The following is a 22,346-nucleotide window of genomic DNA, read 5'->3' on the forward strand; positions in this document are numbered from 1 at the left end:
AACTCTGCAGATTATAATAGCCAAACACAAGCATCAAATGCATGTGAACTCTGCAGATTACATTAGCCAAACATAAGCATCAAATTCTTGTGGACTCTGCAGATTATAATTGCCTAACAGAGGTATCAAATGCATGTGAATTCTGCAGATCATAATAGCCGAACATAACCATCAAATTCTTGCGAACACTGCAGATTATAATAGCCAAACATAAGCATAAAATGCATGTGAACTCTGCAGATTATAATAGCCAAACATAAGCATCAAATTAATGTGAACTCTGCAGATTATACTAGCAAAATACAAGCATCAAATTCATGTGAACTCTGCAGATTATAATAGCCAAACATAAGCATCAAATGCATGTGAACTCTGCAGAGTATAATAGCAAAACACACCCCATCAAATTATTGTGAACTCTGCAGATTATAATAGCCAAACATAAGCATCAAATTCATGTGAACTCTGCAGATCATAATAGCCAAACATCAGCATCAAATGCATGTTAACTCTGCAGAGTATAATAGCCAAACATAAGCATCAAATTAATGTTAACTCTGCAGATTATAATAGCAAAACACAAGCATCAAATTCATGTGAACTCCGCAGATTATAATAGACAAACATAAGCATCAAATGCATGTGAATTCTGCAGATTATAATAGCCAAACATAAGCATCAAATGCATGTGAATTCTGCAGATTATAATAGCCAAACATAAGCATCAAATTCATGTGAACACTGCAGATTATAATAGCCAAACATAAGCATCAAATGCATGTGAACTCGGCAGATTATAATAGCCAAACATAAGCATCAAATTCATGTGAACTCTGCAGATTATAATAGCCTAACATAACCATAAAATTCATGTGAATTCTGCAGATTATAATAGCCAAACATAACCGTCAAATTCTTGTGAACTTTGCAGATTATAATAGTCAAACATAAGCATCAAATGCATGTGAATACTGAAGATAATAATAGCCAAACATAAGCATCAAATTCATGTTAACACTGCAGATTATAATAGCCAAACATAAGCATAAAATGCATGTGAACTCTGCAGATTATAATAGCCAAACATAAGCATTAAATTCTTGCGAACTGTGCAGATTATAATAGCCCAACATAATATCAAATTCATGTGAACTCTGCAGATTATAACAGCCAAACATAAGCATCAAATGCATGTGACCTCTGCAGATTATAATAGCCAAACATAACCATCAAATTCATGTGAACACTGCAGATTATAATAGCCAAACATAAGCCTCAAATTCATGTGAACTCACCAAATTATAATAGCCAAACATAAGCATCAAATTCATGTGAACTCTGCAGATTATAATAGCTACACATAAGCATAAAAGTCTTGTGAACTCTGCAGATTATAATAGCCAAACATAAGCATCAAATTCATGTGAACTCTGCAGATTATAACAGCCAAACATAAGCATCAAATGCATGTGAATTCTGCCGATTATAATAGCCAAACATAACCGTCAAATTCTTGTGAACTCTGCAGATTATAATAGTCAAACATAAGCATCAAATGCATGTGAATTCTGAAGATAATAATAGCCAAACATAAGCATAAAATTCATGTGAACACTGCAGATTATAATAGCCAAACATAAGCATCAAATGCATGTGAACTCTGCAGATTATAATAGCAAAACATAAGCATCAAATGCATGTGAACACTGCAGATTATATTAGCCAAACATAAGCATCAAATTCATGTGAATTCTGCAGATTATAATAGCCAAACATAAGCATCAAATGCATGTGAACACTGCAGATTATAATAGCCAAACATAAGCATCAAATGCATGTGAAGTCTGCAGCTTATAATAGCCAAACATAAGCATCAAATGCATGTGAACTCGGCAGATTATAATAGCCAAACATAAGCATCAAATTCATGTGGACTCTGCAGATTATAATTGCCGAACATAACCATCAAATGCATGTGAATTCTGCAGATTATGATAGCCAAACATAAGCATCAAATGCATGTGAACTCTGCAGATTATAATAGCTAAACCTAAGCATAAATTGCATGTGAACTCTGCAGATTATAATAGCCAAACATAAGCATCAAATGCATGTGAACTCGGCAGATTATAATAGCCAAACATAAGCATCAAATGCATGTGACCTCTGCAGATTATAATAGCCAAACATAAGCATCAAATGCATGTGAACACTGCAGATTATAATAGCCAAACATAAGCATCAAATGCATGTGAACTCTGCAGATTATAATAGCCAAACATAAATATCAAATTCTTGTGAACTCGGCAGATTATAATAGCCAAACATAAGCATCAAATGCATGTGAACACTGCAGATTATAATAGCCAAACATAAGCATCAAATTCTTGTGGACTCTGCAGATTAAAATTGCCAAACATAAGCATCAAATGCATGTGAACTCTGCAGATTATAATAGCCAAACATAAATATCAAAGTCTTGTGAACTCGGCAGATTATAATAGCCAAACATAAATATCAAATTCTTGTGAACACTGCAGATTATAATAGCCAAACATAAGCATCAAATGCATGTGAAAACTGCAGATTATAATAGCCAAACATAAGCATCGAATTCGTGTGGACTCTGCAGATTATAATAGCCAAACATAAGCATCAAATGCATGTGAACTCTGCAGATTATAATAGCCAAACATAAGCATCAAATGCATGTGAACTCGGCAGATTGTAATAGCCAAACATAAGCATCAAATTCTTGTGGACTCTGCAGATTAAAATTGCCAAACATAAGCATCAAATGCATGTGAACTCGGCAGATTATAATAGCCAAACATAAGCATCAAATTCTTGTGGACTCGGCAGATTACATTAGCCAAACATAAGCATCAAATTCTTGTGGACTCTGCAGATTATAATTGCCTAACAGAGGTATCAAATGCATGTGAATTCTGCAGATTATAATAGCCGAACATAACCATCAAATTCTTGCGAACACTGCAGATTATAATAGCCAAACATAAGCATCAAATGCATGTGAACTCTGCAGATTATAATAGCCAAACATAAGCATCAAATTCTTGGGAACTCTGCAGATTATAATAGCCAAACATAAGCATCAAATGCATGTGAACTCTGCAGATTATAATAGCCAAACATAAGCATCAAATTCTTGGGAACTCTGCAGATTATAATAGCCAAAAATAAGCATCAAATGCATGTGAACTCTGCAGATTATAATAGCCAAACACAACCATCAAATGCATGTGAAATCTGCAGATTATAATAGCCAAACATAAGCATCAAATGTATGTGAACTCTGCAGATTATAATAGCCAAACATAAGCATCAAATGCATGTGCACTCTGCAGATTATAATAGCCAAACATAAGCATCAAATTCATGTGACCTCTGCAGATTATAATAGCCAAACATAACCATCACATTCATGTGAACACTGCAGATTATAATAGCCAAACATAAGCCTCAAATTCATGTGAACTCACCAGATTATAATAGCCAAACATAAGCATCAAATTCATGTGAACTCTGCAGATTATAATAGCCAAACATAAGCATAAAATTCTTGTGAACTCTGCAGATTATAATAGCCCAACATAAGCATCAAATTCATGTAACATCTGCAGATTATAACAGCCAAACATAAGCATCAAATTCATGTGACCTCTGCAGATTATAATAGCCAAACATAACCATCAAATTCATGTGAACACTGCAGATTATAATTGCCAAACATAAGCCTCAAATTCATGTGAACTCACCAGATTATAATAGCCAAACATAAGCCTCAAATTCATGTGAACTCACCAGATTATAATAGCCAAACATAAGCATCAAATTCTTGGAAACTCTGCAGATTATAATAGCCAAACATAAGCATCAAATTCATGTTAACTCTGCAGATTATAATAGCCAAACATAAGCATCAAATTCATGTGACCTCTGCAGATTATAATAGCCAAACATAACCATCAAATTCATGTGAACACTGCAGATTATAATAGCCAAACATAAGCATCAAATTCATGTGAACTCTGCAGATTATAATAGCTTAACATAAGCATAAAATTCTTGTGAACTCTGCAGATTATAACAGCCAAACATAAGCATCAAATGCATGTGAATTCTGCAGATTATAATAGCCAAACATAACCGTCAAATTCTTGTGAACTCTGCAGATTATAATAGTCAAACATAAGCATCAAATGCATGTGAATTCTGAAGATAATAATAGCAAAACATAAGCATCAAATTCATGTGAACACTGCAGATTATAATTGCCAAACATAAGCATCAAATGCATGTGAACACTGCAGATTATAATAGCCAAACATAAGCATCAAATGCATGTGAACACTGCAGATTATAATAGCAAAACATAAGCATCAAATTCTTGTGGACTTTGCAGATTATAATTGCCAAACATAAGCATCAAATGCATGTGAACACTGCAGATTATAATAGCCATACATAAGCATCAAATTACTGTGAACTCTGCAGATTATAATAGCCAAACATAAGCATCAAATGCATGTGAACTCTGCAGATTATAATAGCCAAACATAAGCATCAAATGCATGTGAACTCGGCAGATTATAATAGCCAAACAAAAGCATCAAATTCTTGTGGACTCTGCAGATTAAAATTGCCAAACATAAGCATCAAATGCATGTGAACTCTGCAGATTATAATAGCCAAACATAAATATCAAATTCTTGTGAACTCGGCAGATTATAATAGCCAAACATAAGCATCAAATTCTTGTGAACTCTGCAGATTATAATAGCCAAACATAAGCATCAAATTCTTGTGAACTCTGCAGATTATAATAGCCAAACACAAGCATCAAATGCATGTGAACTCTGCAGATTATAATAGCCAAACATAAGCATCAAATTCTTGTGAACTCGGCAGATTATAATAGCCAAAAATAAGCATCAAATGCATGTGAACTCTGCAGATTATAATAGCCAAACATAAGCATCAAATGCATGTGAATTCTGCAGATTATAATTGCCAAACATAACCATCAAATTCTTGGGAACTCTGCAGATTATAATAGCCAAACACAAGCATCAAATGCATGTGAACTCTGCAGATTATAATAGCCAAACATAACCATCAAATTCTTGTGAACTCGGCAGATTATAATAGCCAAAAATAAGCATCAAATGCATGTGAACTCTGCAGATTATAATAGCAAAACACAACCATCAAATGCATGTGAAATCTGCAGATTATAATAGCGAAACATAAGCATCAGATGCATGTGAACTCTGCAGATTATAATAGCCAAACATAAGCATAAAATTCATGTGAACACTGCAGATTATAATAGCCAAACATAAGCATCAAATTCATGTGAACTCTGCAGATTATAATAGCCAAACATAAGCATAAATTCATGTGAACTCTGCAGATTATAATAGCCAAACATAACACTCAAATTCATGTGAACACTGCAGATTATAATAGCCAAACATAAGCATAAAATTCATATGAACACTGCAGATAATAATAGCCAAACATAAGCATCAAATGCATGTGAACTCTGCAGATTATAATAGCCAAACCTAGGCATCAAATTCATGTGAACACTGCAGATTATAATAGCCAAACATAAGCATCAAATTCATGTGCACACTGCAGATCATAATAGCCAAACATCAGCATCAAATGCATGTGAACTCTGCAGATTATAATAGCCAAACGTAAGCATCAAATTCATGTGAACTCTGCAGATTATAATAGCAAAACATAAGCATCAAATGCATGTGAATTCTGCAGATAATAATAGCCAAACGTAAGCATCAAATTCATGTGAACTCTGCAGAGTATAATAGCAAAACAAAACCATCAAATTCTTGTGAACTCTGCAGATTATAATAGTCAAACATAAGCATCAAATGCATGTGAACACTGCAGATTATAATAGCCAAACATAAGCATCAAATTCATGTGAACTCACCAGATTATAATAGCCAAACATAAGCATAAAATGCATGTGAACTCTGCAGATTATAATAGCCAAACATAAGCATCAAATTAATGTGAACTCTGCAGATTATACTAGCAAAATACAAGCATCAAATTCATGTGAACTCTGCAGATTATAATAGCCTAACATAAGCACCAAATCCATGTGAACTCTGCAGATCATAATAGCCAAATGTCAACATCAAAGGCTTGTGAATTCTGAAGATAATAATAGCAAAACATAAGCATCAAATTCATGTGAACACTGCAGATTATAATTGCCAAACATAAGCATCAAATGCATGTGAACACTGCAGATTATAATAGCCAAACATAAGCATCAAATGCATGTGAACACTGCAGATTATAATAGCAAAACATAAGCATCAAATTCTTGTGGACTCTGCAGATTATAATTGCCAAACATAAGCATCAAATGCATGTGAACACTGCAGATTATAATAGCCAAACATAAGCATCAAATTCATGTGAACTCTGCAGATTATAATAGCCAAACATAAGCATCAAATGCATGTGAACTCTGCAGATTATAATAGCCAAACATAAGCATCAAATGCATGTGAACTCGGCAGATTATAATAGCCAAACAAAAGCATCAAATTCTTGTGGACTCTGCAGATTAAAATTGCCAAACATAAGCATCAAATGCATGTGAACTCTGCAGATTATAATAGCCAAACATAAATATCAAATTCTTGTGAACTCGGCAGATTATAATAGCCAAACATAAGCATCAAATTCATGTGAACTCTGCAGATTATAATAGCCAAACATAAGCATCAAATTCTTGTGAACTCTGCAGATTATAATAGCCAAACACAAGCATCAAATGCATGTGAACTCTGCAGATTATAATAGCCAAACATAAGCATCAAATTCTTGTGAACTCGGCAGATTATAATAGCCAAAAATAAGCATCAAATGCATGTGAACTCTGCAGATTATAATAGCCAAGCATAAGCATGAAATGCATGTGAATTCTGCAGATTATAATTGCCAAACATAACCATCAAATTCTTGGGAACTCTGCAGATTATAATAGCCAAACACAAGCATCAAATGCATGTGAACTCTGCAGATTATAATAGCCAAACATAACCATCAAATTCTTGTGAACTCGGCAGATTATAATAGCCAAAAATAAGCATCAAATGCATGTGAACTCTACAGATTATAATAGCCAAACACAACCAACAAATGCATGTGAAATCTGCAGATTATAATAGCGAAACATAAGCATCAAATGCATGTGAACTCTGCAGATTATAATAGCCAAACATAAGCATAAAATTCATGTGAACACTGCAGATTATAATAGCCAAACATAAGCATCAAATTCATGTGAACTCTGCAGATTATAATAGCCAAACATAAGCATCAAATTCACGTGAACTCTGCAGATTATAATAGCCAAACATAACACTCAAATTCATGTGAACACTGCAGATTATAATAGCCAAACATAAGCATAAAATTCATATTAACACTGCAGATAAAAATAGCCAAACATAAGCATCAAATGCATGTGAACTCTGCAGATTATAATAGCCAAACATAAGCATCAAATTCATGTGAACACTGCAGATTATAATAGCCAAACATAAGCACCAAATTCATGTGCACACTGCAGATCATAATAGCCAAACATCAGCATCAAATGCATGTGAACTCTGCAGATTATAATAGCCAAACGTAAGCATCAAATTCATGTGAACTCTGCAGATTATAATAGCAAAACATAAGCATCAAATGCATGTGAATTCTGAAGATAATAATAGCCAAACGTAAGCACCAAATTCATGTGAACTCTGCAGAGTATAATAGCAAAACAAAACCATCAAATTCTTGTGAACTCTGCAGATTATAATAGTCAAACATAAGCATCAAATACATGTGAACTCTGCAGATTATAATAGCCAAACATAAGCATCAAATTCATGTGAACTCACCAGATTATAATAGCCAAACATAAGCATAAAATGCATGTGAACTCTGCAGATTATAATAGCCAAACATAAGCATCAAATTAATGTGAACTCTGCAGATTATACTAGCAAAATACAAGCATCAAATTCATGTGAACTCTGCAGATTATAATAGCCAAACATAAGCACCAAATCCATGTGAACTCTGCAGATCATAATAGCCAAATGTCAACATCAAAGGCTTGTGAACTCTGCAGATCATAATAGCCAAACATTAGCATCAAATTATTGTGAACTCTGCAGATTATAATAGCAAACATAAGCATCAAATGCATGTGAACTCTGCAGATTATAATAGCCAAACATAAGCATCAAATTCTTGTGAACTCTGCAGATTATAATAGCCAAAAATAAGCATCAAATGCATGTGAACTCTGCAGATTATAATAGCCAAACATAAGCATCAAATGCATGTGAATTCTGCAGATTATAATTGCCAAACATAACCATCAAATTCTTGGGAACTCTGCAGATTATAATAGCCAAACACAAGCATCAAATGCATGTGAACTCTGCAGATTATAATAGCCAAACATAACCATCAAATTCTTGTGAACTCGGCAGATTATAATAGCCAAAAATAAGCATCAAATGCATGTGAACTCTACAGATTATAATAGCCAAACACAACCAACAAATGCATGTGTAATCTGCAGATTATAATAGCGAAACATAAGCATCAAATGCATGTGAACTCTGCAGATTATAATAGCCAAACATAAGCATAAAATTCATGTGAACACTGCAGATTATAATAGCCAAACATAAGCATAAAATTCATGTGAACTCTGCAGATTATAATAGCCAAACATAAGCATCAAATTCACGTGAACTCTGCAGATTATAATAGCCAAACATAACACTCAAATTCATGTGAACACTGCAGATTATAATAGCCAAACATAAGCATAAAATTCATATGAACACTGCAGATAATAATAGCCAAACATAAGCATCAAATGCATGTGAACTCTGCAGATTATAATAGCCAAACCTAGGCATCAAATTCATGTGAACACTGCAGATTATAATAGCCAAACATAAGCACCAAATTCATGTGCACACTGCAGATCATAATAGCCAAACATCAGCATCAAATGCATGTGAACTCTGCAGATTATAATAGCCAAACGTAAGCATCAAATTATTGTGAACTCTGCAGATTATAATAGCAAAACATAAGCATCAAATGCATGTGAATTCTGAAGATAATAATAGCCAAACGTAAGCATCAAATTCATGTGAACTCTGCAGAGTATAATAGCAAAACAAAACCATCAAATTCTTGTGAACTCTGCAGATTATAATAGTCAAACATAAGCATCAAATGCATGTGAATTCTGTAGATAATAATAGCCAAACATAAGCATCAAATTCATGTGAACTCTGCAGATTATAATAGCCAAACATAAGCATCAAATGCATGTGAACTCACCAGATTATAATAGTCAAACATAAGCATAAAATGCATGTGAACTCTGCAGATTATAATAGCCAAACATAAGCATCAAATTAATGTGAACTCTGCAGATTATACTAGCAAACTACAAGCATCAAATTCATGTAAACTCTGCAGATTATAATAGCCAAACATAAGCATCAAATTCATGTGAACTCTGAAGATTATAATTGCCAAACATAAGCATCAAATTCATGAGAACTCTGCAGATTATGATAGCCAAACATAACCATCAAATGCATGTGAACTCTGCAGATTATAATAGCCAAACATAAGCATCAAATTCATGTGAACTCTGCAGATCATAATAGCCAAACATCAGCATCAAATGCATGTGAACTCTGCAGAGTATAATAGCCAAACATAAGCATCAAATTAATGTGAACTCTGCAGATTATAATAGCAAAACACAAGCATCAAATTCATGTGAACTCCGCAGATTATAATAGACAAACATAAGCATCAAATGCATGTGAATTCTGCAGATTATAATAGCCAAACATAAGCATCAAATGCATGTGAATTCTGCAGATTATAATAGCCAAACATAAGCATCAAATTCATGTGAACACTGCAGATTATAATAGGCAAACATAAGCATCAAATGCATGTGAACTCGGCAGATTATAATAGCCAAACATAAGCATCAAATTCATGTGAACTCTGCAGATTATAATAGCCAAACATAACCATAAAATTCATGTGAATTCTGCAGATTATAATAGCCAAACATAACCGTCAAATTCTTGTGAACTTTGCAGATTATAATAGTCAAACATAAGCATCAAATGCATGTGAATTCTGAAGATAATAATAGCCAAACATAAGCATCAAATTCATGTGAACACTGCAGATTATAATAGCCAAACATAAGCATAAAATGCATGTGAACTCTGCAGATTATAATTGCCAAACATAAGCATAAAATTCTTGCGAACTGTGCAGATTATAATAGCCAAACATAAGCATCAAATTCATGCTAACTCTGCAGATCATAATAGCAAAACATCAGCATCAAATGCATGTGAACTCTGCAGATTATAATAGCCAAACGTAAGCATCAAATTCATGTGAACTCTGCAGATTATAATAGCAAAACAAAACCATCAAATGCATGTGAATTCTGCAGATTATAATAGCCAAACATAACCGTCAAATTCTTGTGAACTCTGCAGATTATAATAGTCAAACATAAGCATCAAATGCATGTGAATTCTGAAGATAATTATAGCCAAATATAAGCATCAAATTCATGTGAACTCTGCAGATTATAATAGCCAACCATAAACATCAAATGCATGTGAACTCTGCAGATTATAATAGCCAAACATAAGCATCAAATTCATGTGAACTCTGCAGATTATAATAGCCAAACATAAGCATCAAATTCATGTTAACTCACCAGATTATAATTACCCAACATAAGCATAAAATGCATATGAACTCTGCAGATTATAATAGCCAAACATAAGCATCAAATTCATGTGAACTCTGCAGATTATAATAGCCAAACATAACCATCAAATGCATGTGAACTCTGCAGATTATGATAGCCAAACATAAGCATCAAATTTATGTTACCTCTGAAGATTATAATTGCCAAACATAAGCATTAAAGTCATGTGAACTCTGCAGATTATGATAGCCAAACATAAGCATCAAATGCATGTGAATTCTGAAGATTATGATAGCCAAACATAAGCATCAAATGCATGTGACCTCTGCAGATTATGATAGCCAAACATAAGCATCAAATGCATGTGAACTCTTCAGATTATAATAGCCAAACATAAGCATCAAATGCATGTGAACTCTGCAGATTATAATAGCCAAACATAAGCATCAAATGCATGTGAACTCGGCAGATTATAATAGCCAAACATAAGCATCAAATTCATGTGAACTCTGCAGATTATAATAGCCAAACATAAGCATCCAATTCATGTGAACTCGGCAGATTATAATAGCCAAACATAACTATCAAATGCATGTGAATTCTGCAGATTATAATAGCCAAACATAACCGTCAAATTCTTGTGAACTCTGCAGATTATAATAGTCAAACATAAGCATCAAATGCATGTGAATTCTGAAGATAATAATAGCCAAACATAAGCATCAAATTCATGTGAACTCTGCAGATTATAATAGCCAAACATAAGCATCAAATGCATGTGAACTCACCAGATTATAATAGTCAAACATAAGCATAAAATGCATGTGAACTCTGCAGATTATAATAGCCAAACATAAGCATCAAATTAATGTGAACTCTGCAGATTATACTAGCAAACTACAAGCATCAAATTCATGTAAACTCTGCAGATTATAATAGGCAAACATAAGCATCAAATTCATGTGAACTCTGAAGATTATAATTGCCAAACATAAGCATCAAATTCATGTGAACTCTGCAGATTATGATAGCCAAACATAAGCATCAAATGCATGTGAACTCTGCAGATTATAATAGCCAAACATAAGCATCAAATTCATGTGAACCTTGCAGATTATAATAGCCAAACATAAGCATCAAATGCATGTGAACTCTGCAGATTATAATAGCCAAACACAAGCATCAAATGCATGTGAACTCTGCAGATTATAATAGCCAAACATAAGCATCAAATGAATGTGAACACTGCAGATTATAATAGCCAAACATAAGCATCAAATGCATGTGAACTCTGCAGATCATAATAGCCAAACATCAGCATCAAATGCATGTGAACTCTGCAGATTATAATAGCCAAACATAAGCATCAAATTCATGTTAACTCTGCAGATTATAATAGTCAAACATAAGCATCAAATACATGTGAACTCTGCAGATTATAATAGCCAAACATAACCATCAAATGCATGTGAACTCTGCAGATTATAATAGCCAAACATAACCATAAAATTATTGTGAACTCTGCAGATTATAATAGCCGAACATAAGCATCAAATTCATGTGAACTCTGCAGATTATAATAGCCAAACATAAGCATCAAATTCATGTGAACTCTGCAGATTATAATAGTCAAAACACAAGCATCAAATGCATGTGAACTTCGCACATTATAATAGCCAAACATAAGCATCAAATGCATGTGAATTCTGCAGATTATAATAGCCAAACATAAGCATCAAATACATGTGAACTCTGCAGATTATAATAGCCAAACATAAGCATCAAATTCATGTGAACACTGCAGATTATAATAGTCAAACATAAGCATCAAATGCATGTGAACTCGGCAGATTATAATAGCCAAATATAAGCATCAAATTCATGTGACCTCTGCAGATTATAATAGCCAAACATAACTATCAAATGCATGTGAATTCTGCAGATTATAATAGCCAAACATAACCGTCAAATTCTTGTGAACTCTGCAGATTATAATAGTCAAACATAAGCATCAAATGCATGTGAATTCTGAAGATAATAATAGCCAAACATAAGCATCAAATTCATGTGAACTCTGCAGATTATAATAGCCAAACATAAACATCAAATGCATGTGAACTCTGCAGATTATAATAGACAAATAAAAGCATCACATTAATGTGAACTCTGCAGATTATACTAGCAAAATACAAGCATCAAATACATGTGAACTCTGCAGATTATAATAGCCAAACATAAGCATCAAATTCATGTGAACTCTGAAGATTATAATTGCCAAACATAAGCATCAAATTCATGTGAACTCTGCAGATTATGATAGCCAAACATAAGCATCAAATGCATGTGAACTCTGCAGATTATAATAGCCAAACATAAGCATCAAATTCTTGGGAACTCTGCAGATTATAATAGCCAAACATAAGCATCAAATGCATGTGAATTCTGAAGATTATAATAGCATAACATAACCATCAAATTCTTGTGACCTCTGCATATCATAATTACCAAACATAAGCATCAAATGCATGTGAATTCTGAATATAATAATAGCCAAACATAAGCATCAAATTCATGTGAACTCTGCAGATTAAAAATAGCCAAACATAAGCATCAAATACATGTGAACTCTGCAGATTATAATAGCCAAACATAAGCATCAAATTAATGTAAACTCTGCAGATTATAATAGCCAAACATAACCATCAAATGCATGTGAATTCTGCAGATTATAATAGCCAAACATAACCGTCAAATTCTTGTGATCTCTGCAGATTATAATAGTCAAACATAAGCATCAAATGCATGTGAATTCTGCAGATTATAATAGCCAAACATGAGGATCAAATTCATGTGAACTCTGCAGATTATAATAGCCAAACATAAGCATCAAATTCATGTGAACTCACCAGATTATAATAGCCAAACATAAGCATCAAATGCATGTGAGCTCGGCAGATTATAATAGCCAAACATAAGCATCAATTTCATGTGAATTCTGCAGATTATAATAGCCAAACATAAGCATCAAATGCATGTGAACTCTGCAGATTATAATAGCCAAACATAAGCATCAAATTCATGTGAACACTGCAGATTATAATAGCCAAACATAAGCATCAAATGCATGTGAACTCGGCGGATTATAATAGCCAAACATAAGCATCAAATTCATGTGAACTCTGCAGATTATAATAGCCAAACATAACCATCAAATGCATGTGAATTCTGCAGATTATAATAGCCAAACATAACCGTCAAATTCTTGTGAACTCTGCAGATTATAATAGTCAAACATAAGCATCAAATGCATGTGACTTCTTAAGATAATAATAGCCAAACATACGCATCAAATTCATGTGAACTCTGCAGATTATAATAGCCAAACATAAACATCAAATGCATGTGAACTCTGCAGATTATAATAGCCAAACATAAGCATCAAATTCATGTGAACTCACCAGATTATAATAGCCAAACATCAGCATAAAATGTATGTGACCTCTGCAGATTATAATAGCCAAACATAAGCATCAAATGCATGTGAACTCTGCAGATTATACTAGCAAAATACAAGCAGCAAATTCATGTGAACTCTGCAGATTATAATAGCCAAACATAAGCACCAAATTCATGTTAACTCTGAAGATTATAATTGCCAAACATAAGCATCAAATTCATGTGAACTCTGCAGATTATGATAGCCAAACATAAGCATCAAATTCATGTGAATTCTGAAGATTATGATAGCCAAACATAAGCATCAAATGCATGTGAACTCTGCAGATTATGAAAGCCAAACATAAGCATCAAATGCATGTGAACTCCGCAGATTATAATAGCCAAACATAAGCATCAAATTCATGTGAACTCTGCAGATTATAATAGCCAAACATAAGCATCAAATGCATGTGAACTCGGCAGATTATAATAGCCAAACATAACCATCAAATTCTTGTGACCTCTGCAGATTATAATTACCAAACATAAGCATCAAATGCATGTGAATTCTGAAGATAATAATAGCCAAACATAAGCATCAAATTCATGTGAACTCTGCAGATTATAATAGTCAAAACACAAGCATCAAATGCATGTGAACTCCGCACATTATAATAGCCAAACATAAGCATCAAATGCATGTGAATTCTGCAGATTATAATAGCCAAACATAAGCATCAAATACATGTGAACTCTGCAGATTATAATAGCCAAACATAAGCATCAAATTCATGTGAACACTGCAGATTATAATAGCCAAACATAAGCATCAAATGCATGTGAACTCGGCAGATTATAATAGCCAAATATAAGCATCAAATTCATGTGACCTCTGCAGATTATAATAGCCAAACATAACCATCAAATGCATGTGAACTCTGCAGATTATAATAGCCAAACATAACCGTCAAATTCTTGTGAACTCTGCAGATTATAATAGTCAAACATAAGCATCAAATGCATGTGAATTCTGAAGATAATAATAGCCAAACATAAGCATCAAATTCATGTGAACTCTGCAGATTATAATAGCCAAACATAAACATCAAATGCATGTGAACTCTGCAGATTATAATAGCCAAATAAAAGCATCACATTAATGTGAAATCTGCAGATTATACTAGCAAAATACAAGCATCAAATACATGTGAACTCTGCAGATTATAATAGCCAAACATAAGCATCAAATTCATGTGAACTCTGAAGATTATAATTGCCAAACATAAGCATCAAATTCATGTGAACTCTGCAGATTATGATAGCCAAACATAAGCATCAAATGCATGTGAACTCTGCAGATTATAATAGCCAAACATAAGCATCAAATTCTTGGGAACTCTGCAGATTATAATAGCCAAACATAAGCATCAAATGCATGTGAATTCTGAAGATTATAATAGCATAACATAACCATCAAATTCTTGTGACCTCTGCATATCATAATTACCAAACATAAGCATCAAATGCATGTGAATTCTGAATATAATAATAGCCAAACATAAGCATCAAATTCATGTGAACTCTGCAGATTAAAAATAGCCAAACATAAGCATCAAATACATGTGAACTCTGCAGATTATAATAGCCAAACATAAGCATCAAATGTATGTGAACTCTGCAGATTATAATAGCCAAACATAACCATCAAATGCATGTGAATTCTGCAGATTATAATAGCCAAACATAACCGTCAAATTCTTGTGATCTCTGCAGATTATAATAGTCAAACATAAGCATCAAATGCATGTGAATTCTGCAGATTATAATAGCCAAACATAAGCATCAAATTCATGTGAACTCTGCAGATTATAATAGCCAAACATAAGCATCAAATTCATGTGAACTCACCAGATTATAATAGCCAAACATAAGCATCAAATGCATGTGAGCTCGGCAGATTATAATAGCCAAACATAAGCATCAATTTCATGTGAATTCTGCAGATTATAATAGCCAAACATAAGCATCAAATGCATGTGAACTCTGCAGATTATAATAGCCAAACATAAGCATCAAATTCATGTGAACACTGCAGATTATAATAGCCAAACATAAGCATCAAATGCATGTGAACTCGGCGGATTATAATAGCCAAACACAAGCATCAAATTCATGTGAACTCTGCAGATTATAATAGCCAAACATAACCATCAAATGCATGTGAATTCTGCAGATTATAATAGCCAAACATAACCGTCAAATTCTTGTGAACTCTGCAGATTATAATAGTCAAACATAAGCATCAAATGCATGTGACTTCTTAAGATAATAATAGCCAAACATATGCATCAAATTCATGTGAACTCTGCAGATTATAATAGCCAAACATAAACATCAAATGCATGTGAACTCTGCAGATTATAATAGCCAAACATAAGCATCAAATTCATGTGAACTCTGCAGATTATAATAGCCAAACATCAGCATAAAATGTATGTGACCTCTGCAGATTATAATAGCCAAACATAAGCATCAAATGCATGTGAACTCTGCAGATTATACTAGCAAAATACAAGCAGCAAATTCATGTGAACTCTGCAGATTATAATAGCCAAACATAAGCACCAAATTCATGTTAACTCTGAAGATTATAATTGCCAAACATAAGCATCAAATTCATGTGAACTCTGCAGATTATGATAGCCAAACATAAGCATCAAATGCATGTGAACTCTGCAGATTATAATAGCCAAACATAAGCATCAAATTCATGTGAACTCTGCAGATTATAATAGCCAAACATAAGCATCAAATGCATGTGAACTCGGCAGATTATAATAGCCAAACATAACCATCAAATTCTTGTGACCTCTGCAGATTATAATTACCAAACATAAGCATCAAATGCATGTGAATTCTGAAGATAATAATAGCCAAACATAAGCATCAAATTCATGTGAACTCTGCAGATTATAATAGCCAAACATAAGCATCAAATACATGTGAACTCTGCAGAGTATAATAGCCAAACATAAGCATCAAATTCATGTGAACTCTGCAGAGTATAATAGCCAAACATAAGAATCAAATTCATGTGAACTCTGCAGATTATAATAGCCAAACATAAGCATCAAATGCATGTGAACTCTGCAGATTATAATAGCCAAACATAAGCATCAAATTCTTGTGAACTCTGCAGATTATAATAGCCAAACATAAGCATCAAATTCATGTGAACTCTGCAGATTATAATAGCCAAACATAAGCATCAAATTAATGTGAACTCTGCAGATTATAATAGCCAAACATAACCATCAAATGCATGTGAATTCTGCAGATTATAATAGCCAAACATAACCGTCAAATTCTTGTGAACTCTGCAGATTATAATAGTCAAACATAAGCATCAAATGCATGTGAATTCTGCAGATTATAATAGCCAAACATAAGCATCAAATTCATGTGAACTCTGCAGATTATAATAGCCAAACATAAGCATCAAATTCATGTGAACTCACCAGATTATAATAGCCAAACATAAGCATCAAATGCATGTAAGCTCGGCAGATTATAATAGCCAAACATAAGCATCAAATTAATGTGAACTCTGCAGATTATAATAGCCAAACATAAGCATCAAATGCATGTGAACTCTGCAGATTATAATAGCCAAACATAAGCATCAAATTCATGTGAACTCTGCAGATTATAATAGCCAAACATAAGCATCAAATTAATGTGAACTCTGCAGATTATAATAGCCAAACATAAGCATAAAATGCATGTGAACTCTGCAGATTATAATAGCCAAACATAAGCATCAAATTAATGTGACCTCTTAAGATTATACTAGCAAAATACAAGCATCAAATTCATGTGAACTCTGCAGATTATAATAGCAAAACACAAGCATCAAATTCATGTGAACTCTTCAGATTATAATAGCCAAACATAAGCATCAAATTCATGTGAACTCTTCAGATTATAATAGCCAAACATAAGCATCAAATGCATGTGAACTCTGCAGATTATAATAGCCAAACATAAGCATCAAATGCATGTGAACTCTGCAGATTATAATAGCCAAACATAAGCATCAAATTCATGTGAACTCTGCAGATTATAATAGCCAAACATAAGACTCAAATGCATGTGAACTCTGCAGATTATAATAGCCAAACATAAGCATCAAATTCATGTGAACTCTGCAGATTATAATAGCCAAACATAAGCATCAAATTCATGTGAATTCTGCAGATTATAATAGCCAAACATAAGCATAAAATGCATGTGAACTCTGCAGATTATAATAGCCAAACATAAGCATCAAATTCATGTGAACTCTGCAGATTATAATAGCCAAACATAAGCATCAAATGCATGTGAACTCTGCAGATTATAATAGCCAAACATAAGCATCAAATTCATGTGAACACTGCAGATTATAATAGCCAAACATAAGCATCAAATGCATGTGAACTCGGCAGATTATAATAGCCAAACATAAGCATCAAATTCATGTGAACTCTGCAGATTATAATAGCCAAACATAACCATCAAATGCATGTGAACTCTGCAGATTATAATAGCCAAACATAACCGTCAAATTCTTGTGAACTCTGCAGATTATAATAGTCAAACATAAGCATCAAATGCATGTGAATTCTGAAGATAATAATAGCCAAACATAAGCATCAAATTCATGTGAACTCTGCAGATTATAATAGCCAAACATAAACATCAAATGCATGTGAACTCTGCAGATTATAATAGCCAAACATAAGCATCAAATTCATGTGAACTCACCAGATTATAATAGCCAAACATCAGCATAAAATGCATGTGAGCTCGGCAGATTATAATAGCCAAACATAAGCATCAAATTAATGTGAACTCTGCAGATTATACTAGCAAAATACAAGCAGCAAATTCATGTGAACTCTGCAGATTATAATAGCCAAACATAAGCATCAAATTCATGTGAACTCTGAAGATTATAATTGCCAAACATAAGCATCAAATTCATGTGAACTCTGCAGATTATGATAGCCAAACATAAGCATCAAATTCATGTGAATTCTGAAGATTATGATAGCCAAACATAAGCATCAAATGCATGTGAACTCTGCAGATTATGATAGCCAAACATAAGCATCAAATGCATGTGAACTCTGCAGATTATAATAGCCAAACATAAGCATCAAATTCATGTGAACTCTGCAGATTATAATAGCCAAACATAAACATCAAATGCATGTGAACTCTGTAGATTATAATAGCCAAACATAAGCATCAAATTCATGTGAACTCTGCAGATTATGATAGCCAAACATAAGCATCAAATTCATGTGAATTCTGAAGATTATGATAGCCAAACATAAGCATCAAATGCATGTGAACTCTGCAGATTATGATAGCCAAACATAAGCATCAAATGCATGTGAACTCTGCAGATTATAATAGCCAAACATAAGCATCAAATTCATGTGAACTCTGCAGATTATAAAAGCCAAACATAAACATCAAATGCATGTGAACTCTGTAGATTATAATAGCCACACATAAGCATCAAATTCTTGTGAACTCGTCAGATTATAATAGCTAAACAGAAGCATCAAATGCATGTGAACTCTGCAGATATAATAGCCAAACATAAGCATCAAATGCATGTGAACTCTGCAGATTATAATAGCCAAACATAAGCATCAATTTCATATGAACTCTGCAGATTATAATAGCCAAACATAAGCATCAAATTCATGTGAACTCTGCAGATTATGATAGCCAAACATAAGCATCAAATTCATGTGAATTCTGAAGATTATGATAGCCAAACATAAGCATCAAATGCATGTGAACTCTGCAGATTATAATAGCCAAACATAAGCATCAAATGCATGTGAACTCTGCAGATTATAATAGCCAAACATAAGCATCAAATTCATGTGAACTCTGCAGATTATAATAGCCAAACATAAACATCAAATGCATGTGAACTCTGTAGATTATAATAGCCACACATAAGCATCAAATTCTTGTGAACTCTGCAGATTATAATAGCCAAACATAAGCATCAAATGCATGTGAACTCTGCAGATTATAATAGCCAAACATAAGCATCAATTTCATGTGAACTCTGCAGATTATAATAGCCAGACATAAGCATCAAATGCATGTGAACTCTGTAGATTATAATAGCCAAACATAAGCATCAAATTAATGTGAACTCGTCAGATTATAATAGCCAAACATAAGCATCAAATGCATGTGAACTCTGCAGATTATTACAGCCAGAGCTTGTTTGCCATAACAGATGCACATTTTAAATTGATTGACATGCACACAACATGCACACCATGCACACAAGATGCACACAACATGCACAGCTACCACAACCAATACAATCGAATTATTAGGACATTGTTTTATGACCTATTACTTCCCACATATTCTGGTTAGTGACAATGGCCCCTGTTTCACTAGTTCAGAGTTTGCAGAGTTCACAAAATGAAAGACACAAACTTGTAAGTCCACGAAAATTGGTACAAGTTCAAATTAGCACTTGTGGGGATAAACAAAAATAAACAAAAATCTTTAGCGTGTACGTACCTCTCACGGAATGTCTTCAGTGTTTTTTTTCATATCGAAACCCAGTGAAATGTTATTTTGTTCTAGTGCACTTATTGATCCGCGCTATTTTTAAATAGTATTTTCAAGTGTAATTAAAGTTCTATGATACCTGTTTTCATTAAATTGTTAGGTGAAAGTACAGAATAGGTAGACAAAACCCTTCCGTCCCCAGGTTAAGAATGGCTTTCTAAATAATGTCATTATTTCAGCATGGCTCAATAAGTTCATGAGTACCTTTTATTTTCTTGAATAAAATAAAAACTACTCAACGAGAACACTACTGTTTTCGTTTTAATAATTAATTTTTATTCAAAAATAAAAAATAAAAATTTCAAAATTACCTATAACTATAATCTCCGGCCAAAAAAAAATATCCATCAAAAAAAGAAAATAGAAAAAATCATATAATAAAATAATTTGTAAAGTTCAAGCCAAAATAAAAATACCACCCCCCCAAAAAAAACAATCCGAAAAAGCGCAAAGTTCAAGTCAAAATAAAAAATATCCCCCCCATCCCCCCAAAAAACACAAAACAGTTCGAACAACCAAAAATAAAAAAAAGCTTTAATAAATAAGAAAAGCTTGCGCTCCCTAAGTCGAACTGCGTACAACATTGGAGCTGATGTGCACGTCCGCTGAAATCATAATAAAATATTAAATTAATGTTCGCTTTGTTTTTCTTATGAGAAACACCACATTATATATGGACTCATCTTTTTGCAATAATGCATTGTGGGATTGGTGTTTACTCTATTCTAAAATATCACAATGTTTTGCTTTATGGAAAATATGAAAAATAAGAATAAAATAGTAATCTTGAGCACAAGTTTTCTTGGAAGCATTCATTCTCAGGTAATGACGGAAAAAAAGTGTCCTTTATATGGGTTGTTGCCAAAACATCACTTTTAACTAGTTGGCGCAATTACCCTGGACTTGGTATGGTACAAGTAATATTCCCAAAATCTATATTCTTCTAAACATTCCTTTTTGTTTCAGATTGATTTGAACCTTATCGACACTGACAAGGTTTATACTTTGCTGCCTATGGCTGATACAAATGCTGACATGGGTTATGAAGTGGTCGATGACAAAGGTCAGTTGTGTTAATCATCTTCTTATTTCTATGGCATGTTGGTTACTACATCCCCTTTAGTCACCATTTGGTGACACTAAATGGCAACTAATGGCATTAACCCAAACCCCCTATAGCAGCAGAGTGTACAATAGCAAAAAATCTTTTGATTTACCACTCCCATTCAACCACTTATGTTGGTAAAATGTGAGGAACATGCAGCTTCCAAAACTGCCTTCCTTTGTCCTTCTGCTAAAATATATATAGATATTAGTGACCTTTGTTTCTGGCCATCAAGTTTTGAAAATCAAGGGCTAGTTTATCTATGAACATAAAACTCACCATCTAGAA

At 33.4% G+C, this 22,346-nt stretch overlaps 1 protein-coding gene across 4 annotated transcripts in view; it reads left to right on the forward strand.

The window, feature by feature from the left end:
- Positions 1-22,346, forward strand: part of LOC145295994 (hydrocephalus-inducing protein-like) — an 865,028-nt gene that overhangs the window by 688,033 nt on the left and 154,649 nt on the right. For all 4 annotated transcript variants that reach the window (XM_080141978.1, XM_080141990.1, XM_080142009.1 and 1 more), the window contains one exon: positions 21,920-22,016. In XM_080141978.1, the coding sequence (XP_079998104.1) occupies positions 21,920-22,016 (97 nt within the window). The remainder of the gene's footprint in view (positions 1-21,919; positions 22,017-22,346) is intronic.

This window comes from Euprymna scolopes, chromosome 2, assembly GCF_053919585.1.
Source record: "Euprymna scolopes isolate OS-2025 chromosome 2, ASM5391958v1, whole genome shotgun sequence".
Lineage (NCBI taxonomy): Eukaryota > Metazoa > Mollusca > Cephalopoda > Sepiida > Sepiolidae > Euprymna > Euprymna scolopes.